The 19,886-nt window shown below is 52.5% G+C and overlaps 1 protein-coding gene across 1 annotated transcript in view; it reads right to left on the bottom strand.

The window, feature by feature from the left end:
• The window catches only part of IL10RB (interleukin 10 receptor subunit beta), a 32,208-nt gene extending 12,444 nt beyond the window's left edge, over positions 1 to 19,764 (bottom strand). The window contains exons 1-6 of the mRNA XM_002721294.5: positions 19,606 to 19,764; positions 18,232 to 18,355; positions 14,182 to 14,339; positions 11,227 to 11,393; positions 8,069 to 8,216; positions 2,393 to 2,550 (exon numbers count right to left, since the gene is read on the bottom strand). Coding sequence (XP_002721340.3) covers positions 2,393 to 2,550; positions 8,069 to 8,216; positions 11,227 to 11,393; positions 14,182 to 14,339; positions 18,232 to 18,355; positions 19,606 to 19,654 — 804 coding nt within the window. The 5' untranslated portion in view covers positions 19,655 to 19,764. The remainder of the gene's footprint in view (positions 1 to 2,392; positions 2,551 to 8,068; positions 8,217 to 11,226; positions 11,394 to 14,181; positions 14,340 to 18,231; positions 18,356 to 19,605) is intronic.
• Between the last annotated feature and the right edge of the window lie 122 nt (positions 19,765 to 19,886).

Here is a 19,886-nt window from a genome sequence, read left to right on the forward strand (position 1 = left end):
GAGCTCTCAGTTTCTGTTTGTTGTGGAAGATCTTTTTTCCTCCTTTATTTGTAAGTGGGTATTCTGGGTTGACAGGTGTTTTTTTTGTTTTTTGTTTTTTGTTTTTTTTTTTCCTCTTAGGACTTGGAATATATCTTGCCATTCTCTCCTTGCTTGTAGGGTTTCTGATGAGAAGTCTGCAGTGAGTCTAACTGGGGTTCCTCTGAATGTGATCTGGCATTTCTCTTGTGCACATTTTAAGATCTTTCTTTATGTTTTACTGTGAAGAGTTTTACTACAATGTGTCATGGTGAAGATCTCTTCTGGTCATGCCTATTGGGAATTCTGTGTACTTCCTGTGTTTGGATGTCTCTTTCTTTCTCCAGGTTGGGGAAGTTTTCTGTTATTATTTCATTAAGAAGGTCTTCTAATCCTTTCTCTCTTTCCACAACTCCTGGAACTCCTAGGATCTGTATGTTGGGTTGTTTGATAGTATCTTGTACATCTCCAACAGTGTTTTTTAGTTTTCTAATTTCTTCCTTCCCTTTTTTTTTTTTTTTGGTCTGACTGTAATATTTCCAGAAATTTGTCTTCTAGTTCTCATATTGTTTCTTTTGTCTCATTTTTTGTTGTTAAGGCTTTCCACTGCATTTTTTTTATTTGAATTCTTCATTTCTGGTACTTCATTCTGACTTCTCTTTAATATCTCAGTTTCTTGGGAAAACTTCTCATTTAGATTGTGAATTTGCTTCTGATTGCTTCTAAGTAATCTGACAATTTTTCTGAATTCATTTTTGGCATGTCTGCAATCTCTTCATCTTCCCTTTCTAATATGGAGGCGTTGCGGTGTTCCTTTGGGGGCTCATAGTGTCTTCCTTATTCTTACTTAGAGTTTTTCCTTTTTTGGGGGGGATTTGTGTATTTTTTCTTTTTTTGTCTGGTTGCTTTTCTCCTTAATTTGTATTTTTGTGATTTAGTGGGATGTCTATACTTTCAGTGAGTTCCAAGAGGTGTGTGCTGGATGTGGCCTGGGTGCTCTGTTCAGCATTCCAGGGTGGAGCAGACATCCAAGGTAAGGCCCCGTGGGCCTTTGTAGCTTTCCTCTGGCTTTTTGGTTAGAGGAGGTTGTTCACTTCTGTTGGTGTGCCCCGCCCTTTTCCTCACAGTCCCAGGATGCCTGTTGTTCGTCTCTGGTGTGTTCAGGGTTATATTGCCCTGCTTAATGAACTGTACCTCTAATCTATGGAGATTTTCTTGTGGTGAGGATTCCCCTGTTAGGAGCTGCTCTGTGTCTGTGCATTGCCAGTGGAAGCACAGAGCCCGTCTACTGGAGCCCGGCTCACTTCTCAATCATGGTAGAGGCAGGTGTGAGCGCTGGTGCACAGAACCCCACCTACTGGAGCCTGGCTCTCTTCTCAGTGGTGGATGGAGTGGGCTCGAGTTTTCGATATTCAGGACTTCTCCTTTTTGTACAGCTTGCGTGGTGGGGAATAGGTTTCTATGTGATGTTGCAGTCCTCATTCCTGTGTAGGGGGTGTGGTGAGGTGGCTCCTGCTACTGATGGGCATGTGTGTGGGGGTGGGGGAGGGCAAAGTCGGCAGTCCCCTGCTTACATTAGAAAATATAAACAAACAAGATGGCTTCTCCCAGCTGGCTGCAGGTCCAGGCTGGGGGAAGGAGAGAGGTGGCAGGAGGATGCCTGACCTCTCAATTTGTCCCTCTATACCTTCTCTTTTTCCCGCATGGAACTTCAAAAGCAGTTCGCCAAGCTTTCCCTCCCGCTGCTATTCGCAGCTCCGTGGACCCACGATTTCCCGTCTCTCCTGGGTCACTGGGGGCTGCCGACCTCCCTGGTCAGAGCCTCTGATGCTTCCCTTTCTTACTTGCTTTTTCGGCGTGGACCTGCCCGGTCTCTGTTGCTCCCCTGGGCTTCCCGTCACGAATTTCCCGTGGCTCTATCTCTGGCCTGTATCTTCTCTCCTTCTTAACTCTCTATTTTGGCCCGTGTCACTCGGATTGTCCTGTTGCTATACCCCCATCTCGGCCCCCTCCTGGCCAGCTCTGAGCTGCAAGCTTTCTCCTCCTGACCTTCTTCACCTTGACCTCTGCCCCCTCCCTCCTGGCCAGGAACGTCATTGCCACCTGTGCTCCCTGAATATTTGGAGCTTTGAGCAGTGAGAGCCAGAGCAGGGGCCGCGGTTGGGGAGCAAGCCTTTGCCTCCTTCCTGAGCTGCTCCCTGACCTCTGACCTCAGCTGTCCCCGAAACGGGCACGGGCCAGGGTACGAGACGTGTGCTCTTCTTGGAAAGCGTGTCTGCGGTTAGGCGGCCCTGACTTCACATGAAAAGCTTAAAGAAACAAAACACTGTCCCCTGGAGGTTTTCCGAGCCACCTCTCGCTGCTCCCCACCTACCTCCTTCAGGTGCTGTGGCAGAGCGTTCCCGGGGGAGAAGGTGTACTTGGTCTTCTTGTAGATGCACCACAGCAAGGCGAAGCAGGCCAACAGCACCAGGAAGACCACGAAGACCGAGGCGATGAGGATGACGGCCACCATCCAGGAGGGGGTGGTGTCTGGTGGGGACAATGGGGGTGTTATCGCCTTGCCACATATTGGAAAGGAGCTCTGTGATCTCAAGGCCACTCTGTCACCATCCCATGGCGGCCCCTGGACACAGGCCATTTGTTCATCTTGCAATGGTTCTCAGAAACGCAGCAGCTGGGACGAGGGCCCAGGGTTTGCACTGAGGGTTGCCCCCTGCCTATTTGCTTCATGTTTGATTCCTGGCACTGCTGATGATGCCCATGAGAAGAGTAAGAACAAGGAGCCAGTGTTGTGGTGCAGCAGGTGCCCATGTGAGCACTGGTTCGAGTCCCAGCTGCTCCACTTCTGATGCAGCTCCCTGCTGATGTGCCTGGGAAAGCAGCAGATGATAGCCCAAGTGCTTGGGCCCCTGCACCCACGTGGGAGACCCGGAAGGAGTTCCAGGCTCCTTGGCCCTCTGGGGAGTGCACCAGTGGATGGAAGCTCTCTCTCTCTCCCCACCCTTCCAACTCTGTAACCCTGCCTTTCAAATAAATTAATTAATTTTAAAAAATAACAAGCAGCCGGCGCCGTGGCTCAATAGGCTAATCCTCCACCTTGTGGCGCCGGCACACCGGGTTCTAGTCCCGGTTGGGGCGCCGGATTCTGTCCCGGTTGCCCCTCTTCCAGGCCAGCTCTCTGCTATGGCCAGGGAGTGCAGTGGAGGATGGCCCAGGTGCTTGGGCCCTGCACCCCACGGGAGACCAGGAAAAGCACCTGGATCCTGGCTCCTGCCATCGGATCAGCGCGGTGCGCCGGCTGCAGCGGCGGCCATTGGAGGGTGAACCAACGGCAAAAGGAAGACCTTTCTCTCTCTGTCTCTCTCTCACTGTCCACTCTGCCTGTCAAAAAAAAAAAAAAAAAAAAAAAAAACAAGCAAGAGTCTACCCACTTTGCCTGCTTTCAGGGCAGCAATGAGCCCCTTGTTCTGAATAATGCTCTTATGCCTTGAGACAGCAAATGGACTCCTTGGGCCCCTGAACCCGAGTGAAACCCGGGCACCGGAGCACCGTGAGGGCTCTCGGGGTAAACGACCCCAGCCAAGCCCTCGCACCGGCAGACGTCAGGGTGGTCAAAGCTTCGGCCTGGCTTCTAGCAGCTGCAGGCCCCATCCTCCCTTGAATTTCTGTCTGGAAAAACTCAAGGCTTCTCTAAGAACGTCCATTTCTCAGAACCTTTCTTTCTGAGAGTGTTTCCTTAAAAAAAAAAAAAAAAAAAAAAAAAAAAGCTTAACCCATGAATCCTCCTCTGTTCCTCCACATACAGCCCTTCAATACTCACGGGAAACCTGGATTCTCTCTTAATCCCATTTGCCATGAGCTTGCTGAAAACTCCCGCCTCCCGTGTGTCTCTGGCAATGCAGGAGTGTCTTCCTCCAAGACCCGAGAGAGCCATCCCTTGGGAACCATCAGGGAGCTCGGGGCCCCCCTCCGCAGTCTCTGTGGGACCGTGGAAGCCTGGCTTTGATGACCTCAGTCGGCAAACATGGAGGGCCTGATGGCAAGGGGACTGACAAGCCCTCCAACCTCTTTCTGTAATTGCTTCACTCCCTTTCAAATGCGAGGTCCCCTCTGTGTAAATGGAGCTCAGAGCTTTCCCCTACCACAGCCGCGACTGAATAAACCCTGTTTTTATTGCTTTAACTAATATACTGCTTTGTTTGCCTCTGGTGGCATCCGGGATGTCACCTCGGTCACCCGTGCTCCCAGCACCAGACCCCTGCCCCAGCTCCCCTGGCCACCTCCCCCCACCCAACCTCTGCCAGTACAAAGCACCATCGTGACACAGCTCAGCACACTGAGTGCTGAGAAGGCAAGAGAATGAACCTCGATCATTAACCCCGAGTCATCCTTGTCTTCAAGATTTATTTATTTGAAAGGCAGAGAGAGAGAGAGAGAGAGAGAGAGAGAGAGAGAAGGGATCTTCCATGCACTGATGCACTCCCCAAATGGCTGCAATGGCTGGGGCTAGGACAGGCTGGAGCCAGGAGCTCCATCCAGGCCTCCCGCATGGTGGCAGGGGTCCAGATGTTTGGGCCATCTTCCACTCTTTTCTCAGGCACATTAGCAGGGAGCTGGATCCAAAGCAGAGCAACCAGGACTCGAACCAGCACCCAAAAGGGATGCTTGCACTGCAGATGGCAGCTTCACCCACTGTACCACAGTGCTGAGAGCAATGCTCCCAAGAGCAAGTCAAATTAAAAGGATTCTTTGTGGGGGAAGTGGCAGGTGCCACTTATACAAGGCCGATCAAAGAACCCTGAACGCCTGGTCCTGGAGCCACATCAGGTGCAGTCACTTGCTGGCATCTCAGGCTTTGCCTGAGCGCGAGCTTCACAGAAGATGCTCCTTAAACATCTGATGGGTGGGTGTGGCCCTGGACAGGCAGAAGGGGAGAGGGACCTGGTGCATCTCCCGCCCGCTTCCCCCTCTCCCTTGTCCTCTTGTGGTTCCGTTCTCCATGGCATTGACCCCAAATCTTTCCAGAACATATCCTCGCTGGGTTAAGGACACTTATCCCAGTTCCCCATGAATTCCTCTTTCTTGTACTAGAACCAGAAGATGGTTCCTTCTTGCCCAGGTGTTGGGCACGTTCAACCCAAACATGTACCTCTCGCTGTATGCAGGGACACGTGGTGAGGAAGCTGGCTGGTGTGGCCCCCAGGCTATGCCCCGGCTGACAGTGTGAGGTCTGCCTAGATGCTCCTACCCGCACATCCACCTGCCATTCCTATTCCAGTAGTTCTCTGATTTGGCATGAGTCAGAGCCACCCAGAGGTTCTCTGGGACCTGGGTCTCCTCGTGTTCGGAGCAGTGGCACCCCAGCCTCTTAGACAAGGGTGCACCTGGTGGGTGGTGACAAGATTGAGGCATGCCTTTATCACTCACCCAAAGAGAAAGAGAAAGAAGAGCTGTACTGACCAGATGAATGGGGAGATCTGGAAAAGTCTAACAAGGAACAGCAGCCCGTGGGCCTCTCCAGCGTGATTCAGATCCACCGACCCCACTGCCAGGCAGACAACCTGCCTCTGTCGTATGCACGGTGACTCAGTTTACCTCTGGCATGGATCTGTAGGTGGTCGGGTCCAGGAAACACAGCCTGGGCGTGGACTGCTCTGTGCTCTGCCTTGACTCTGTCCTTGGCTGGCTGAGTGTCTGGGAAGTTACTTAACCTCTCTGCACCTTCACTTCTGGTCTGTGGAAAGGGAGAAGGGCCTTCTAAAGTTCTCAGAAAACCTGTTGTGCAATTTAGATGAAATCAGTATGTTTAAAAAATTCTATAAATGGCATTTGACAAAAGCAGGTTTTCAGCGGATTATGATTTTTCCTTTTCTTTTGTGAAATACTTGCATTTTGTCAGTTGGTGGTTGATGATTTACACTCACAGACTAGCTGCAATATTTTCCTTCTGGATCAAACTGTATGTTTTGTGTCATTTTAGGTCACGGCAGGCCCAACCACGTTCCTGCTTCCATGGTCTGAGCTTGCTGAACCAGCTGCCTTCTCCTAAGAGGCCCATGGCTGTCCACAACACGAGGGCCACCAGGGTCTCACTGACCATGCAACCGTGCTGCACCTGCACAGAGTGCCCGGCCCATCGGTGCCGTCTTCTCTCTTTCTCCCCTCCCCTTCTTCCCTCTGTTTCTTCTAAGAAACACCAGGGTGTGGGGCTGGCGCTGTGGCGTAGTGGGTAAAGCTGCTGCCTATAGTGCCGACATCCCATGTAGGTGCCAGTTTGAGTCCTGGCTGCTCCATTTCTGATCCAGCTCCCTGCTGTGGCCTGGGAAAGCAGTAGAAGATGGCCCAAGTCCCTGGGCCCCTGCACCCACATGGGAGACCTGGAGGACACTCCTGGCTCCTGGCTTCGGATCTGCGCAGGCTCGGTCATTGCAGCCAATTGGGGAGTGAACTAGTGGCTGGAAGACCTCTCTCTTGCTCGCTCGCTCTCTCTCTGTGTGTAACTCTTTCAAATAAATAAATAAATCTTAAAAAACAAACAAACATACACCAGTGTGTGCTGGCGCTGTGGCATTGTGGATAAAGCCCCCGCCTGCAATGCCAGCATCCATATGGGCACCGGTTCAAGTCCTGGCTGCTCTACTTCCGATCCAGCTCTCTGCTCTGGCCTGGGAAAGCAGCAGAGCTGGCCCAAGTGCTTGGGCCCCTGCATTCACATGGAAGACCCAGAAGAAGCTCCTTGGGAAGTAAAGCAGTGGATGGAAGATCTCTCTCTCTCTGTGTCCATCTGTTACTCTGCTTTTCAACTAAACAAATAAATCTTTTAAAAAAAGAAAAACAAGCCAGCGCCGCGGCTCACTAGGCTAATCCTCTGCCTTGCGGCGCTGGCACACTGGGTTCTAGTCCCGGTCGGGGTGCCGGATTCTGTCCTGGCTGCCCCTCTTCCAGGCCAGCTCTCTGCTGTGGCCAGGGAGTGCAGTGGAGGATGGCCCAAGTGCTTGGGCCCTGCACCCCATGGGAGACCAGGAGAAGTACCTGGCACCTGCCATTGGATCAGCGCGGTGCACCAGCCGCAGCGCGCTGGCCGTGGTGGCCATTTGGAGGGTGAACCAACGGCAAAGGAAGACCTTTCTCTCTGTCTCTCTCTGTTCACTCTGCCTGTCAAAAAAAAAAAAAAAAAAAAAAAAAAAAAAAAAAAAAAAAACCAGGGTGGAGGCCCTGTACTGGATACTGTGGGTGCCACTAGAGAGGTCTGCATCTGATGAGGGGCACTGAATCAAGACATACTGAAGGCACTGGTGAGGCTTCTAGACTCTTCCTTCCCATCTCCTGTCTTCAGGGCTGGAGAGGTGCAATCTGCCAGGGACAGACGTGGCGGCAGGGGAGGGCAGGGCAGCCCAGAGAAGGTAGGCACCTGGCGGCAGACCTCAGCTCATCAGATGTCCCATCCACCCCTTTGGTCTAAGGGAGGGTGAACTGCTCAGATGATGATGGCCTCCTTCATCAGCATGAAGTAGGGCAACCAGGGCTGGGAGGCCATGTGTGGGGTGCAGATCTTTTTTTTTTTTTTTTTGAATATTTACTTATTTGAAAGGCAGAGAGAAACAGGGAGAGAGAATCTTCTAGAAGCTTCTACCCACTGATTGGCTCCCCAGTTGGCTGCAATAGCCAGGGCCGGGCCAGGCTGAGGCCAGGAGCCAGGAACTTCATCCAGGTCTCCCACATAGAAATCAGGGGCTACGTACTTGAGCCATTCTCCGCTGCCTTCCCAGGCGCATTAGCAGGAAGCCGGATCAGAATCAGAGCAGCCAGCACTCCAGTATGGGATGCCAGCATTGCATGTGGTGGCTTACGCTGCCCAGACTTCCTGACCTGGTGGAGGTGGACCCGCGTGCTCCCATGGCCACAGGCCTCCCAGCCGGGTGGAGGTGGACCCGTGTGCTCCACAGCCACAGAGCCTCCCAGCCCTGACGCTCAGCGGCTGGGCGTCCACGAAGCTGCGGGCAATGCTCGGAGATGCAGAACGCAGGCTGTGCGCCGGCCGACTCACCGTCAGAGCTGGTCTGCTCACAGACAGGCTCACTCCATTCTCCAGTTTTGTTGCGATCCAGGAGAAAGCCTTGCACTTGAACGCAGTAAGTGGTCCAGGGCTCCAGGTTCCTGAGGACCTCAAAGTCATACTGAGGGGTGACCTGAAACTGGTAAGGGAACAAGAATGCCCTCAGTGACTGGGTGCTGTCCTTTCCCTCTGTTTCCTACCCCCACCAGTTATAATCCTGGCTTCCGACTTAGACTAGGGAAGAGTAGGGGGCGGGTTCTCCTCCTGGCTCATTCCAGGGCACCTGACCCCTGTCTAAGGGAAGCACAAGGATCAACCATGATGCTGACAATACCATCTTATTTCCTGAATTTTCCATCTTAAAGACACACAAACTACCCTCCTCCCTTTTTATAAAAAATAGCTAAATCCATCTTAATAGGTTGAGCAGTGTCCGATAAGAACCCCTATGTAGGAGCTGGGACCTGGAGTACTTGTGCATGTGAGCTTATTTGGGGGTGGGGTCTTTACTGTTAGGGTGGGTCCCTAATCCAGTATGACTGGTGTCCCTACAAAAGGGAGAGATGTACGCCCAGTCACACCCAGAGGGGAAGGCCATGTGGAGATAAAGGCAGAGGTCAAGGTGACGATGCTGTTATGAGCCAAGGAAGGCCAAAGACTCAGCTACGAGCAGAAGCTGGAGAGAGGCCTGTTCCCTGGAGCTTTGAGAGACAGGCCTTGCAGACACCTTGGTCTTGGATGGCCAGCCTCCAGGACAGTCAGACGAGAAACACCTGTTGTTTGAACCACCTCATAAGCAGTATCTTGTTATTGCAGCCCAAGCTACTGACACAGCGGTTGTGTACAGCGAGACCCTGGGGGCTGGCATCCCTATTCCTCGTGCTTTAACCTGCATTTGAGATACCACTTGATGACGTATTTCCAAATGCAAGAAAGCAGAATAGTTCCTGGCAACATAAAGGGAGTTAAAAGGGAACCCAGAGTAAGCAGAGACTCTAGGTCCCGTCATTGGCTGTGTGCCTTCTGGGCCTGGGGTTGTGTGTGTGTTCCCTTTCTGTATGAGAAGCTGAGCTCTTGCCCATCGATTACACCTCTACACACGGTGAGTGTGGCCTAACTTCTAACAAGTCAGTTAGAAAGAAACAAGCCAACAAAAACACGCCACACCCGGCTCTCGTTTCTAGAAGTCCAACGCCTCTAAAAGCTTACAAGGAATTTTTTTTTTCACAGACTAAAGTCAGGAGCTGACCCGAATGGAGCAGGCAGGCAGGGAGGCAGGCGGGGCCGGCATGAAGGGGCTTCCCTGGGTCCCTGGGCAGGGTTTTCCTGTCCTCTTGCTTCTGGGCAGCTCCTAGTTTTATCTTGCAAAAGCCTTCCTGCTGTCACTTTAAGGATCTTTTCTGGTAGCAGCTGAGGAATGCCTGCTTTCCAGAGGGACCCGCCTGACAGTGGAGGCATGTGGGAGGAAGGGCCCAGGGCCTGCCCCCACCAGCCTGTGGTCACACAAAGGCTTCCCCGCAGCGGGTGGAGCGAGAGGGCCAGCGAGCCGCCCCAGAACTGTGCGGTGGGGGAGCTCCAGATAAGAGACTACATGACTACGGAGTTGGGTTCCCACAGGTGCAGGAGGCGCTCAGTCCTGGTGGCTGTACAACACCCTTAACTGGAGTGACCTGGCCTTGACCGGCAGCCCAGAGCGTAGCTGAGACACCTGCGTTTGAGTTGGTGCTGCTTTCCAGGCATTTACGTCCTGGGGTCCTGACGATCAGCAAAACTGAGTGTTGTGCGAGGAAGGCAGACTTCCTGTACGCTGTGGTCTGAACGTGTGCGACCCCCTACTCATAGGTTGGAACTTGACCCCAACGTGATAGTATGAAGAGGCGGGGCCTTTAGGGGGTCATACGGGAGAGCCTGCGTGAATGGGGGTGTAGTGCTCTTACAGAAGGGGTGGGAGGGGGCTGCTGCTTCTTTTTGCCCTTGGCCTTCTGCTGTTTCGGAAGCGGAGTCATCCTACACCACCCCTGAACCTGGCCGTTAACTTGATCGTGGACTTCTCTCCTCCACTACTGTGAGGAGTGCAGTGCTACTGTTTATAAACTCCTTCAAACGTGGTGCATTCTGCCAAAGCAGCAGGAATGGAGGAAGGCATTGCATCATTTAATGCAGTGTTTTTTGAGGAAAAAAAGTTAGCTTGAGATTTTCTTGCAGTATACAGTGTGCATATATATACATGTAATGACATCATTCCTAAAATAAACATAGGTGATTCCTTTCTCCCAAACCCTTGGGAATTAATAAAAATCAACATTTAACATGCAGGTAGCATGTATGTAACACAGCTTCCATAACATATATGTACGGCACTTTAGGACCATGAATGCATTCAGTTTAGAAGCATTAAAGTCTAAGAGTAGAACTTGATCAGGGATGAGTGCCAACAGCCTTAAGACGGCTACTTCAGGGGACAGGAACCTCACGTGTTAACCACACACCCTGTTCCAGGCAATGGGACAAGTTTTCCATTTTGTCATTGCTTTGAAGTAAGTTTCCTTCCTCATTTTGTTAATGTGTCCATTTTGCAGGTTAGGGAAGTGACCAGAGTCCCATGGTGGCGGAACAATACTCCACTCAGTTCTTTTGATTGCAAGTCTATAGTTTCAAAGGAATTATCTCCTTTAACAGAGGATTGGAGAAACCACAGGGAAGACTAAGGTTAGAATGGTGACGACACTGCTGGCCCCAGATCCAGCAGTGGGGCAGCGCCCATGCACCTAACTAACCTGCTGCATGCATGGGTCTACAGCGTTGAGGCCACGAGACAGCAGTCATTTAGCTGACCATGTGAGTCAGCCGACTCCAAGTTCCCCCAGCCGAGTGCTGACTCAGCTCCACCCTCTGCAACTTCCCTTCAGAGAAGGAAACACGTGCTCGCGCTGTGCAGCCATCACCCTGAAAGTCTCCTCTGTGCATGTCCCTTGGGAAGTTTGAGCAGAGATATCGGCCATCCCTCAGCCTAGCAGCCTCCTGGCATCTTCGCGGGCCTGGCCTGGATGGCGTCAGGCTCCCTCCCTCCATCACCAGGGTCTCAGAGCAAAACTGGGCAGAGAACGTGGGAGTCTACATCTGAAATGCTTGTGATGAGCCACACTTACCTTTTCGTCAGTGCCATTTTTCCAATATTGCACATGATAAGCCCATGAGTTATAAATATTCCTCATGGTCCATGTTTCAGGTTCATTCTCAATCGGGGGCGCCGAGAAACGCAAATGTAAAGAATCAGCGAGGGCTTCCACTTGCATCCGAGGCGGCCCAATAATAGCTAAGTCCAAGAACAAAGCAAATTGACCATCAAAATCACACTGTAACAACCTCACTGCAACATTGATTTTTCACAGCTGTCCAGAGCAAGGAGTCTCCTCAAGTACACGGCTCTCTGTGACACTGTTACTGTGACAATGACAGATGTGCTAAGGAGCAGAGTTAGATTTTGTTACTTTGAAACAATGTGATAGCCTTTGTTTTTATCAATGAAGTTTAGCCCATTTAGATTGATTGTAATTCTTGATATATGTGGACTCATTTCTACTACATTACTTTGGCTTTTTTTTCTAACACACAACTTTTAAATTTTATTTATATATTTATTTTTGGCTTCTTACCCTCCTTTTTTTTTTTTTTTTTTTTTTACTGGCTTGAATTTTCTTTCTATTGCTGAGTTGGAAGCTACAGATGGTATTTTCTTTTCTTTTCTTTTTTTTTTTTTTTTAATTTTTTGACAGGCAGAGAGAGAGAGACAGAGAGAAAGGTCTTCCTTTTGCCGTTGGTTCACCCTCCAAGCCGCCGCAGCCGGCGTGCTGCGGCTGGTGCGCTGCGGCTGGCGCACTGCGCTGATCCGAAGGCAGGAGCCAGGTGCTTATCCTGGTCTCCCATGGGGTGCAGGGCCCAAGCACTTGGGCCATCCTCCACTGCACTCCCTGGCCACAGCAGAGAGCTGGCCTGGAAGAGGGGCAACCGGGACAGAATCCGGCGCCCTGACCGGGACTAGAACCCTGTGTGCCGGCAACGCAATGTAGAGGATTAACCTAGTGAGCTGCGGCGCCAGCCATTTTCTATTATTTTTAATGGCTGTCCTTAAATCTTTAACATCTATAACCAAACCCCCAACATAGATAATCATGTGGGTGATCTGTTCTTAATGTGGGTCTCTGTTTAAATGCCACCTCCTCAAAGAGACCGTATCTTATCCCCTATAGAAAAGAACAGCTCCCACCTCTTTCTGTCCTGTTAGCTTGCTTTAGCTTTCTTGGGAGCCACGGTCACTGCTTATCAAACAATATGTATCTGTCTTCTATGGGTCTTCCCATTAGAACAAAAGCTCTTGTTCACAGGTGTCGCTTCAGCACTAAGAATGTACCTGCCACACCGAGGGGCTCGGTAATAATCACCTAATGAATAACAATGGCCCTGGGCTGTTGTATCCTGTATTCTTCTCTGGCTGCTGAGACTTGTTTGGGAGGCCGCTAATGGGTCTGCCTCTGCCCATGCTGATCTGCTGGTCTGAAAGCCAGACATGAAAATTATGTTAGATACTTTCACCAAGTACCAATGGGTTTCACATGATGTTTTGAAGCACCTTCTGATCATGAAAACAAACAAGCTTCAAGATGTGAACACCCAGCACAGGGTAGTCGTTGCTAGGAGCCAGGTTACGGAGCCGGATGTGAATCCTCCTGCCACTCACTATCCGTGTGACCTCTCAGCAAGCTGTGCACCTCTAAAGGAAGCTTCCATAGAAGGGAACAAAAGCAGGACCTGGAGCCAGTGTGGACCTGGGAAGCGATTAAGGAGCAGAAACCTGTACAGTCATCTCTCGTATCTGGGAGTAACTCCAAGACCCTGACTGCTACAGACGACGAAACCACAGATGCTCAAATCCCTTATGAAAAATATGATAGCGTTTGTATATCCTACGTACGTCCTCCTGGATATATATTACCTACAACATCTAATACAATGTGATTGCTTTATAAATAGCGGCTACGCTCTATTGCTTAGGGAATAAAACAAAGTTTATACATGTTCAGAACAGATGCAATTTTGTCTTTCCAGGCCTTTTCAACCCACAGTTGGTTGAACCCCTAGATGTGGAACCTATGACTAGAGGGCTGCCTGAACCATTTTGGGACTTGACTACTGTTAAACTCTATTTCTTTGTGTGTTCATTTTTTTCCCATTTACTTTCATACAGGTGCCCTTAGAAAAGATAACATCGATAATTTCTGACTCCATATATAAGATTTTTGCTCAAGCTTGGGACAGAAAGAGAAGAAGGGGGTCCCTAGCCCTGTTCCCTGCCAATGAGGATGGAATTGTGCAGGCCACAGGGGTCCAGAGCAGGGGACCCCTTCCCACAAGGAGACAGCTCCTTAGGGGCTTCTCTTTGTGTACCCCTGGAGGGTGGCCCGTGAGTTCTGCTAATGAGGTTCTTGTAACCACTAGCCCTGCCTTTAGTTCCTAAATGGCTGGATGGTGGTTTAAATAGTTTTCAAGTCTTGACATTATAAACAGGTTCACCTCCTGGCCTCTGGTGCCTCTCCATGACCTCAGGATCTGACCTGGGGACATTCATCTTTCCAATGTTTACCAGCCACCGTGGCCCAACCATTAGCTGCATCCCACCCTCTGTACTGTGCTCTGGCTAAGCTGACTTTCTGCCATGCGCTCTTTCTGTCCCACACCTGCCTGTATTCTTCTGCTGCCTATCATGTCATATTTATTTAAGTCAAAATTCCAAAATAACTTCTTTCAGAACACGTACAGCCTGAATCTACCCCGTTCTCACTGATAGCACTGGCTCCAACGCATTCACTCCCTTGAGGCGTTGGAAACATATACGTTTATTTTGTTGATGATACATCTATCCTTTCTTGTCTCTTCCATGGATTTCTCCAAGGCTACAGCCCTCTTGATAATATATTCCTGAGCTCACTGAGCAAGGCCATCCACTTGGTGCAAACTCAAAGAATTCTGGCTGGTGGAGCAGCCCATGTGAACACAAGCAAGGCAAGCCGATGGCATGAGAACGGAGCGGAAAGGAAGCGGCTTACTATCATCCACAGGGCAGAAGCCGACCTGCACCCAGTCCGAGTGCTCCTCTGCGAATTCAGCTCTGACTCTCAGGGTGTGGTCCCCATACTTGGAGAGGCTGGAGAAATTGCATTCCGTCTTGGCAGTCCCCTTGCACATGTCTTGGAATCTCCTGTAACTGTACAATCAGAAAGACGAAGTCACGAGAGCTCCAACACGGGGTCTCCGAGGCCTCCCGCCCTCAGACCCACAGAGGAAACGAGAAAAGTCTCAAGCGGGTTCTTCATCGCCGGTTCTGATCAGCACAAGAGCGCTCTCCGCACTGTGCTCCATGGTGTGCTCCACGGCACCTGAATGACCCTGAGACAAGGCTCTGGTTTGGGTGTGGTTTGCGTGTGCCCCCTGGAAGCTTGGTCCCCAGTGTGGTGATGTTGAGAGGCTGTGGAACCTTTTTTTTTTTTTTTTTAAATTTTTTTGACAGGCAGAGTGGACAGTGAGAGAGAGAGAGACAGAGAGAAAGATCTTCCTTTGCCGTGGGTTCACCCTCCAATGGCCGCCACGGCCAGCGCGCTGCGGCCGGTGCACCGCGCTGATCCGAAGGCAGGAGCCAGGTGCTTCTCCTGGTCTCCCATGGGGTGCAGGGCCCAAGCACTTGGGCCATCCTGCACTGCACTCCCTGGCCACAGCAGAGAGCTGGCCTGGAAGAGGGGCAACCGGGACAGAATCCGGCGCCCCGACCGGGACTAGAACCTGGTGTGCCGGCGCCGCAAGGTGGAGGATTAGCCTAGTGAGCCGCGGCGCTGGCCGGCTGTGGAACCTTTTAAGAGATGGGGTCCAGGGCGTGGAGGCATCGCCTTGGAAGGGATTGATCATGGTCTCGTGGAATGAGTTAGCGCCATGAGCACAGGCCGTGAGCAGCGAGGCCACCCGGGTACTGGGTCCCTTCTGCCAGTCCCCCTTCTGCTTCTTCACCACGTTGGAACGCGGCCAGGGAGCTTGCACCAGGATTCTGGCCCCTTGCTGCTCAGACGCTCCAGCCGCCAGAATCTTGAGCCAAGTCGATTTCGTTATACAGTACCCAGCCTTGGCTGCCACGTTACAAACAAACCACGATAGGCATAATGACCGACCTTGCAAAAGGCAGACAGAGAGAACAGAGACGGAACTGCTTTGCAAGCTGCCTTTTTCACCTAATCCACCGCGTATATTTTACCAATCAACCCACTCTCTGTGGCTGCCCAACGCCCCATCACTTGGAACACCCAGGGGCTACTGCATCCAGGGGCAGTCTCACCTGCGGGCATTTCCTCCCTGAAATGAATGTGCCAGTGTCTTGGCACACATGGTATACCCGCAGTCATTGTGCAACAACTTCTCTTTCGCTTAGCTTGTTTTTATTCCACTTAGGAAAGTTTTTCTCCCCAGGCAATAGGTAATGTGGCCCATGCACGGTATGTGCTTCTAATCTGGGGGCTTGTCCACAGCAACATCACCAGCACACCCTCGGACACGCTCCCTGTTCTGGTCACCCCACCCTGCTGCACATCCACAACAGACAGCTCCATGGAGCTACCCAGGGGTCCTCCCATCTTCTGGGGTCAAGTCTATCCCCCAAGCACATGCCCAGCACATGTTTTGTCTTCTGCAGCCCACACCTTGCCCTATCTGCAGTTCTGTGGGAGATACCTCGAGGCCAGCCAGGGCCACCTCCTGCCCCTGCACCTGCAGGTGTCACTGACACTGCTCATCAAAAGATGAACGGCAGAAACCAAGCACCGTGGTGACACAGGAAGCCAGGCGTGGAACAATTAAGAAATGACAGGGGAGAGACGGGGAGAGGGAAGGTAGCTTTCCAGACCCAGTGGAGGAAACTGCGATGAAAGCATACAGAAAGTCTGATTGGAAAAACGTGTCTCAGGAAGAGAAACCTGAACGTCAAAGGATCTCTGTTCAACTCTTGGGACTGACAAAACTGCACTATGGGGGCTGGCGCTGTGGCTCACTTGGTTAATCCTTTGCTTGCAGCACCAGCATCCCATATGGGTGCCGGGTTCTGGTCCTGGTTGCTCCTCTTCTAGTCCAGCTCTCTGCTGTGGCCCGGGAAGGCAGTGGAGGATGGCCCAAGTGCTTGGGCCCTGCACCCGCATGGGAGACCAGGAGGAAGCACCTGGCTCCTGGCTTTAGATCGGTGCAACTCTAGCTGTGGCGGCCATTTGGGGGGTGAACCAACTGAAGGAAGACCTTTCTGTCTCTCCCTCTCTCTGTCTAACTCTGTCAAATTAAAAAAAAAAAAAAAAAAACTGCACTATGGACTGCAGAGTCCATGAAAGCACTCCGTCAGGGTTCCTGCACCTGACCGCAGTATACCGTGCGATGTGAGAGATTAGCCTGGTTCTTATGAAACACACACTGTAACGATAAGGGGCAAAGGGCATGATGCACAAGAAAGAGAGCGAGCGAGCGACAGCGTGCAGAGAACGCGCAGAGACAGAACGTGGCCGTATCAAAAGCTGGGGGATCTGGACGTAGGCCATCTGCAAGTTCTTTGCACCAGGCTTAAAATCTGGAAATTTGCTGGTTAGTCTGGAATTATTCAAAATTGAAAAGTTAAAAAAAAAAATCCAAGCCCTAGCAAGCACTATCTTATTGTTCTTTCCACTTCTGCGACTTAGCAGGCCTTGGCTGTAATGGGTAGGACTGTGGGATTCATGGCAGCTGGGGCCCGGTCCCTCCCTGCCTCGCGGAAGCGCTTGTCAATCTTTGTATTCATTGCTGAGTCACACGGGAAGCAGGTGTGCTGGCTGTTTGCACCTGCTGTGGAGATGTGTCACCTGTAGTCCAGCCTGTGCCGTGGGCTGGCAGGCTGCCCAGGGAGGGCAGAAGGGACTGTCTCCCCTGGGCGTAGGGAAGCACTGACAGGCAGGCCAGGAGAGGAGTTAGGCCACTACTGGGGGAACCGTCACAGCGACAGCCACCCTCTGCTGGCGTAGCTGCCTTACGCGCAGCGTCAGACACAGCCTCCCCCAGCACGGGCGTGTGGTTATAACCCACTGGAGGGGTGGGTGGTGTGGCAGCCGGGCCTTCCCACTGGCTTTGTAGACCTCCCTTGTGTGCACAGCTTCCCACGGACACAATGTGCATGCACACTGTCAGCTTTGGGTGCTGCGGCTTTAAGAGAGACAACAGTGGGGCCACCTTTCTCTGCAAAAACAAGGGGCCTTCAGAAACTTCATGGAGAAAACCGAGGCAAAAAGTTAAGTTTTGGGCAGGCAAGCGTGCAGCAGTTAAGCCGCTCCTTGGGACACCTGCATCCCATGTGGGAATACTGGAATGCCTGGGAGCCCCAGCTTCATCCCTGACGCCAGCTTCCTGGGAGGCAGCAGACAATGACTCAAGTGGTTGGGTCACTACCACCCACGTGCGTGGGAGACCTAGACGGAGTTCCAGGCTGCTGGCTTTGGCCTGACCCAGCCCTGGCTGTTGTGACATTTGAAGAGTGACCTAGCAGATGCGAAATCTCTCTCTACCTTTCAAGTAAATGAAATAAATAATTATTTAAAAAGTTAAAAACTTATTTTTAAAAAGGTAAGTTTACACTGGTTCAAAAAATAATTTGAAATTCATGCATTTTTTTCCCTAATACATTTTCCATGAACTCTGTGAAGATCTCTCTACGGATGGATAGCTTTCGATTGTTTTGTACCAAAATGGACTTATCTTTCAATTCCATTTTCCATGAACTTTTTGAAGTCCCCTGCTATGTCCATCATGACAGGTGAGCTTGGTTCTGGGTGAGCCCAGGCCTTCTTTGTGGCTGCCCTCCACACACACAGGATAACGTATCTACCTATCCACGAGCAGCCCTGGGGAAGTCAGACCAGGAGCCAGCCCAACAAGCAAATGTCAAGAGGAAAAGCTGACCACAAGAATTCCCCGGACAGAAAGGAAAAGGCTCCCCTGGGCCGTCACGGTCACGTAGGTGACAGCAGCCAGACTCCCTCCCTCGCGGGATCCAGCCCAGGGCCGCCATTCTCTGTCACCTTCTCACCGCCGGGGGTCCCCAGACCCACCTGAGGTACTGAGCTGTGAACGTGAGATTCCCTTTGGGAAAAGCAGGTGACTCCCACTGTAGAATGTTCTTGAAATTAACAGAATTGATTCTGACGTTTTCAGGAGGTGGCACCATGCCCAGCGCTGTGAACACAAAGGAAAAGAATTCACAACTTTTGCTTCGAAAACGTTGCCCATGAAAACGCGCACGTCCAACGCCTGGGTCTCCCGGCCAGCTGCAGGTCTTCCAGTGCCCCGTGGGAGAGGACAGGTGAGTGACGTGAGCTGTGATGACTGTGAACTCCGGGGAAGGCAGATGTGTGGCGCAGGGACAGATGACGGCGACCTGGATTTGGGTCCAGACAGACCGATGGGAGGGCGTAGGTGGGGCAGACAGCCTTAAGATTTATTTCCAGAGGTGTCAGGTCTAGACTTGCCAATACATCTGTTGTGCAGAAGTCAAAGCCATCACCCGCTTCTGGGGGTCCGGCTGGGGCTGGCACCGGCAGCCCAGAGTTTCCCTAGGAGTGGCATCAGACTGAGTTCAAGTGGCGGAGTCGGGGAGACAGACGGATGCACTCGGAGGGCCCACGGATTTGGGCTACAGATAGAAATTAGGCTTTAAAATTTTAATAGGAAATTCTAACATACGCACAAGTAGAGAGAGGCGCATAATAGACCACCACCTACCCACCCAACCGTCGCCAAGAGACACACATGAGAGTCGTGGATCTGCGTGCAGCCCGGGTATTTAATGCCAGGGTTCTGCGGAACCCCCTCAGGAGCACGTGGAGAGGAAGAGCGAAGAATCCGCAGGCCCCGGCTACACTGAGGTTTGGTGGAGGTGGCGGTGGCAGCCTCAGGCAGCCGTGGCCCCGAGGAGCAGCAGGAACACCCAACAATGCAGGGTCCCCGGGGCCAGGCAGCGAGGGGCCATCGCCTTGCCGGAATCCCGCGCAGCCACGCATTCACCGGATTCAGACTTAAGACGCCTGGGAGGTGGGGCGCTGGAGATGGGACTGAGGGCTCAGCGCGCTGAGGACCGAAGAGAAGACGGGGGGCGGGGATGCGGGCCCGTCGGCTGGGGAGGAGTCGGTCCCGGGTGGGTGGAGGGCGGGGTTGCCGCCCGGTGGGCTCCGGTGACAGCCCCCGTGGGGTGCCTTGGACTTTCGGGAGCCGGTCTTTAGGGAGAGCCCACCGGCTGGGGAGCGGAAGAAGGCAGGCGCCGGCCGCTCCCGCCGGAGTTCGGGTGCAGCCCTCGCCCCGCGCTCCAGGGGTGCGATGTGGGGTCGTCCCGCGCGTGCACCATAGCGCAGCTCGACTGGGCTCAAGGGTCCCAAGCGTGCCTCGGAGGGCGGGTCCAGGTCCCGCGACCCTCCCCGCAGACCCCTCACCTGACACCAGGAGGCAGCCGCTCAGCCAGCTCCCGAGGCTCCGCGCCATGGCCGTGCCAGCCCGGTGCCGGGGAGGGCACTGGACGCCCCTGTCTGCCCCCGGTTCGCTCTCCCGCCGCCGCGCCCTATTCCGGGAACCCGAGGGGCGGGGCGCTCAGGCCCCGCCCCCGCATCAGGCCCGCCCCCTGCCGGGTGCACCTGTGCCGCCCCTGGAGCTCCGTATCGGGGGCGTGGCGGGGGCACTGGAGGAAGAGCGAGGAGGAAAAGGCACACTGGACTCA

Source organism: Oryctolagus cuniculus, chromosome 4 (genome assembly GCF_964237555.1).
Source record: "Oryctolagus cuniculus chromosome 4, mOryCun1.1, whole genome shotgun sequence".
Classification (NCBI taxonomy): domain Eukaryota; kingdom Metazoa; phylum Chordata; class Mammalia; order Lagomorpha; family Leporidae; genus Oryctolagus; species Oryctolagus cuniculus.